The 5,457-nt window shown below is 34.1% G+C and overlaps 1 protein-coding gene across 1 annotated transcript; it reads right to left on the bottom strand.

Annotated features, from left to right (window-relative positions):
- LOC100806257 (laccase-4) lies at positions 1-4,234 on the bottom strand. Its single transcript, XM_041011685.1, has 6 exons — positions 4,045-4,234; positions 3,234-3,385; positions 2,650-2,894; positions 2,389-2,523; positions 1,142-2,075; positions 1-629 (listed from the first exon to the last, which is right to left on the bottom strand). Exons 1-6 carry the CDS (start codon positions 4,129-4,131, stop codon positions 500-502), a joined length of 1,683 nt encoding a protein of 560 aa, XP_040867619.1. The 5' UTR covers positions 4,132-4,234; the 3' UTR covers positions 1-499.
- Between the last annotated feature and the right edge of the window lie 1,223 nt (positions 4,235-5,457).

Genomic DNA, 5,457 nt, shown 5'->3' with positions numbered 1-5,457 from the left:
AAAAAAACTGAACAAACATATAGTATAAAAGTAGTATATTACAAATAATTCAAATGTGATAAAGCAAGCTATCCTAATATTAGACTAACAAAAATTAATGCAGTTATGCTTACCATTTAATTGAGTTTTGATACATGATCATATCCTGTTCATGCAAACAGTTCTCAAATCACCCAAAGATCAACCATGTAACCATGAAGAACGTGACAGATTTATTTCAGTAAATAACCAAATTATGCAGGGTCGATCTCAATACATATGAATATGATCTGAATCGCTTTAACAAGAAAAAAGTGTATGTTCAAAGAAAACCAAAATGCTGACTCCAACCTACTGTGAAGAAATGCTCCCATTAGCTCAAAAAGGCAAGTGGGACATCCTGCTTATTAAATAACCACCATCCCCTTTATTCTCTTGTTTTTCCTAGCTTCTCTGTATCCTTCCCTTGTCTGTGTGTTGTTCCCTTGTCTGTGTGTTGTTCAATCGATGACTGAAAAGTCTAACATTTTGGAAGATCTTTTGGTGGGGGTAGCAGTGATTCATTAGGACCTTTACCATTGTCCACCAAGAATGCCATCTTCAACCCCCATGTTGTATGCACCTCGAAATGGCAGTGCAAGAACCACACTTGTCAAATATATATGGAAGTAAAAAAAAAGTAATATGAAGAGATATTGAACTTTCTAGAACGATTCTACATTATATACAGAGAGTATATAGACAGGCAAGGATGGTTATGAAGGGGAAATTATAAAGAAAATAAATTTTATATGTATACATATTTTTTATATAAAATTATTTTGTAACCTTGTACTTGTTTTCATTGAGTTGTGGGTTGCATTTGGGCTTTACTCAAATATTAATATTAGTATTTGGTACATTTATACCTTTATCTAATGTATATATGTATCCTTTTTCATTAGTAATAAAATAACTGAATGAAAATCTCAATCCTTAGCAAGTGAAGAAAGTCTAATCCAAAATCATTAGATAGGAGGCTCTTGTTTGTCTAATCCAATAAAAGTGCTACACTAAACTTCTTATTCTACTTAGTACGGGACATGTAACATTATTTTCTAAATCCTTCCTTGCATTGGACTTGATTAAGATTTTGAGTGTGAATGAGATTCAAAAAATTTTACCTGGGTTATCTGCTCTGAATCTGAAAGCAACCCACCCTCCAGTAGGCACTCCAATTGTGTTCCTCTCAACAGGATCCGCAAGATTAAAGTTATTTTGATCCGTTTTGGGATCATAATTTCCTACACCAGAGCCAACAACAAAGAAGTTGAACCCATGAAGATGAACCGGGTGGCTCTCAGGAGCAATGACCCCAGTATCCTGCAAAACAACCTGAACTGTGGAGTTGAATGCCAGCCTGTAAGCCTTGGTGCCATTTGTGGTCTGCCAAGCTGCCGCCGGCGGAGTCGCCGTGTAGTTGTAAACATGAGAAGGGTTGCCAGGGAAATCAGTGGTGAACACCCCCTTGATGTTGAAGTAATGAGCCTGAAGCAGTGCAGTGGTTGGCATCACAAATGTCACATTGTTGACAGCAGCCACTACTCTACTCCCATTGCCAGCTGTGCAAGATGGACAAGGGTTAATCCCCAAACCAACAGTGAGGAGAAGTGAATGATCAACTTTTTGTGGGACTTTTGCTGGGTATTTCTTAGAATTAAGGCTTTTGAGAGAATTGGTGAAGTTGTTAGCAACTTGGGTGGCATTTCTTGGAGGAGGGGTGGTGAGAAGTGTAGGAGTGGTGGCAAGAGTGCCAGTGTAGTGCAATGTGGCTGTTGCAGTCAAGTTATCCACAGCTACAACTGGAGAATCCATGAAAGTAGAGGCTACAATTGTGTATTTGCCAGAGTTTTGGTCAGCAGTTAAAAGGGCATTGGTGGTTTGACCAGGGGCTATCGAAAGAGTGTCTGTCTTGAAGGGCTTTACATATGAGGCATCAACTTCAACCACAGTGAATGGATGGCCAGCAATTTTGAAGAAGAGCTCCTCATTGAGTGCAGCATTGATGATTCTCAATAGGTAGGTCTTGCCACTTTCCACAGGAAGCTTGTACACATCTACTTATATCAAACCAAGAAAAGAAACCAAGCTTACCTCTAGTTAGCTACTTAGCACTTAACGAAAATTTAATAGGACAAAAATACAGTTTTATAGGTGTTTTTGGTGTTCTCGATTAGAATTGAAGTTTTATTTTGATAATCTATGTTGATCTTTAATGCAAACCTTTATTATACGGATTGCCAAAGTGAAATTTCAATTCCGATTGGAGAACAACACCAAAAACACCTGATGAACTACATCTAAGTTTTGACAAATTGAAAACTATATATACATGTAAGAAACCATAGAAGTGAAAAGTAGCAGAACCACCTTGTGTAGAACAATTGGCCACAGACACAATCCCTGGAAGGCCATTAATGGTATGAGCATCTGAGACATTTGGTGCTAATCCTGACTTGAGAGCTTCATTGATAACATCTTCTGTATCAGATTTCCACCATTCTCCTACAGTTTACATCATCATAATGAATTTTAATTTGAAATATGTTTATGTTGAGGACTAATCAACATTAATGAATAGGAAAATATACATAAATGAGTGAAGGGCATTAGTTGATTATTTGAATTCACCTAATATTACAACCAACTCTTTATCTGGTTTTGGGAAAGGGTATGGCACACCCCTCTTTGGCAAGATAACTATGGCACCATGGAGAGTTGACCTTAGCCAGTTAACATGAGCATGCCAAAGAAGTGTTCCTCTTTGTCCTGTAAGGGTGAAGTTGTACAAATATGATTGTCCTGACAGAATTGGGCACTGTGTGATGTATGCAGGCCCATCAGCCCAACCAGTTCTAAGTTGTCTCACACCATGCCTGCCAAGATGGTTGTAGTCTTCCAATTAGCATTCAAGATTATTTTGTATAGACAACATTTAATATATTTATAATATGTTTCATATCTTTGTATTTTACTTTTTACATGCACATATAGTGTAAAAAGTTTTTATACAGTTATTTAATCACAAATTATAATACATGATAAATTTATTATTAATTTTTATGATAATTATTTTAAAAGTTATATTAATGATTATTTCTGTTTGATTGATAATGTAAAAAAATATTATGCAAATGGTAGAGAGAAATTAAACTATTCTTGTTTTTCCACAGTTCGTGCATGTAACTTGAAGCAAATTAAAAATGAAGTCTCACCAGTGGATGGTGACATTGTGGTTGACAAGGTTATTGACTTTGACTAGCACTGTATCATCTTCCCTAGCGTAAAGAGTGGGTCCTGGAAATTTCCCATTAACGGTGACAATTGGTTTGCTTGAACATAACCTAGTAGTATTCTTCAGTACCACCTGCATCCATTACCAAAATCAAGCATATGCCTAGGCCCTTTGAACCATCTGTCTAGAGTAAAATTTTATAGTGGTTGGAACTTGGAAGAAGTGACTTCGAATGTATTCAATATTCATGCAAGACTGAATTTAGGTGAAAATTGTAGCTTCAAGACGACTAATAATTAAGAATACTCAAATGACTGCACATATCTAGAAATAGAAAATTAGAATTTATGTTTTCATAATGTTTTATAAGATAAATAATATTATGGTGCAATTGAATTCACACTACAAGAGAAACGGCTTATGCCTACCACCACCTTTACCAACAAGCTTATGATCATACACTATTTCTAGGTGATTATGATAAGATATTACTTTTGTAGGCCTTGTGGCTTGACAATGGACAAATATAGACAGTGCAGTTGAACTCATTAATGTCAATACCCTGATCTAACAGCTCTCACATCACATATACTCCAGGTTAAATATAGAACTTGATATAAACTTTGTATTAAATTAAGTAAAACTATACATATTTTGATCGGAAAAGCTGAATAAATCATAAATTGCATATACATTTTGAATACATATTGTATATTATCCTGCACTCTAAAAGCATGAAACAAAGCATATATATCCCCACGAGGCCAAAAAAGAATTAATGGCTTACTTACATTGAATTTGTAGTGCCTCACTTTGCACTCGACTAAAGCTGGAACAATGCAAGCAATGAGAAACAGCATTCTAACCCAAGAGTCCATTTTATTGAGTCTTCACCACCCTAGCTTCTGACTTTTGTGTCAAATAACTTAATTAATTGTCTTATAACTTATTATGTGCTTAAGTGCATTCATGCATGACTAGCCAACACACCCTTATATATAGGCTGAAGAAACAGTAGACATTGCTTCCTCTTGGTTCTTCTTGTTTGTTTATTAGGTGAATGATGGAAGCATCCTTGGAAATTAAGACTTGCTGGTTAGGGTACGTAGGGGGAAATAGAAAGGATGTATAAAACCATGTTAACTCATTACTAATTTCCTGCAAGTCACATAAAGTTTGTAATGGAAATTAATCCACGTACGTTAAATTATTAACCTCCTTAGATGGACACATTTTTCTTCGATAAATACAACTGTTTTAGGTATTTATAGTTGATTGGTTGTATTCTGAGGTTCAAATATTTCTTTCTGTTGCCCAAGTTAACTAATAATTAAGCAAAATAGTTGTTAACCGATTAAAACACAGTAAACTTGTTACTGTCACAACACCATTCGCCATTTTGGGGCTGGCCGGCTGAATCAGCCCTTTAGCTGCAGCTGCACGCTAGTGCTCTGACGTTATGCAGAGAATTTAACAAAAATGATTTTTCATTCATTATTTGGTGCATTGTAATTAACATTAAGTGATATTAGTCTTTTTTTAGGCTCTCAATATATGACTAATATACTAGATATAATAGATATGTATTTCAGGGGTTTATTTAAATATTAAAAAGTATAATTTAATGTGTAACAGAAATAAATTAATCACATATATATACACTATATGAGTGATATTGTTGTTTTCTTTTATGTTTTTCATCTTAATTACATGTATTATAAATTGATATTTGAATATGTACTTTGAGAAAAATCACTCATTCATTTAAGCAAATAGTTAGTACTTTTCTTTTAAAATTTAAATATGTTCTCCTTCTAATGATAATATTTTTAACACCAACTTGTAAGAGTCATTTTTTAATTAAATTTAGGTGTCTAATAATTTGCTTAGACTAGTATCAATAAGTTAATATATACTGATCGTTTTTAAATATCGAACTGTTTTTGTCATGTTAACAAATTTGCTTTTGTCATGTATTTGGATTTAACTTTACTAATTTATAATAAGTTAATATATACTGATAGTTTTTTTTTTTTTTTGCATGTTTTTTTGCATAATTTTTATATCGAACTGTTGGTTCTCTTTATTTTTATCAAAAGGACAAGTCAATGCTAGATAATAGCAACCATGATCCAACTATGTTGGCACCAATGTTGCTACTAACCTAAGAGCTATCAAAGCAAGCCAAAAAATATCATTAACAA

Source organism: Glycine max, chromosome 18 (genome assembly GCF_000004515.6).
Source record: "Glycine max cultivar Williams 82 chromosome 18, Glycine_max_v4.0, whole genome shotgun sequence".
Taxonomy (NCBI): domain Eukaryota; kingdom Viridiplantae; phylum Streptophyta; class Magnoliopsida; order Fabales; family Fabaceae; genus Glycine; species Glycine max.
The sequence above is the reverse complement of the archived record's forward strand: the minus strand, read 5'-3'. Positions and strand labels throughout refer to the sequence as shown.

What these genes read in the sequence shown, in the direction of transcription:
- LOC100806257 (XM_041011685.1), bottom strand. Translation starts at nt 4,131, where the DNA reads ATGGACTCTTGGGTTAGAATGCTGTTTCTCATTGCTTGCATTGTTCCA. An exon ending in CACAATGTCACCATCCACTG is followed by an intron (nt 2,895 to 3,233) that starts GTGAGACTTCAT and finishes CCATCTTGGCAG; the next exon opens with GCATGGTGTGAGACAACTTA. An exon ending in TTCAGAGCAGATAACCCAGG is followed by an intron (nt 630 to 1,141) that starts TAAAATTTTTTG and finishes ATATATTTGACA; the next exon opens with AGTGTGGTTCTTGCACTGCC.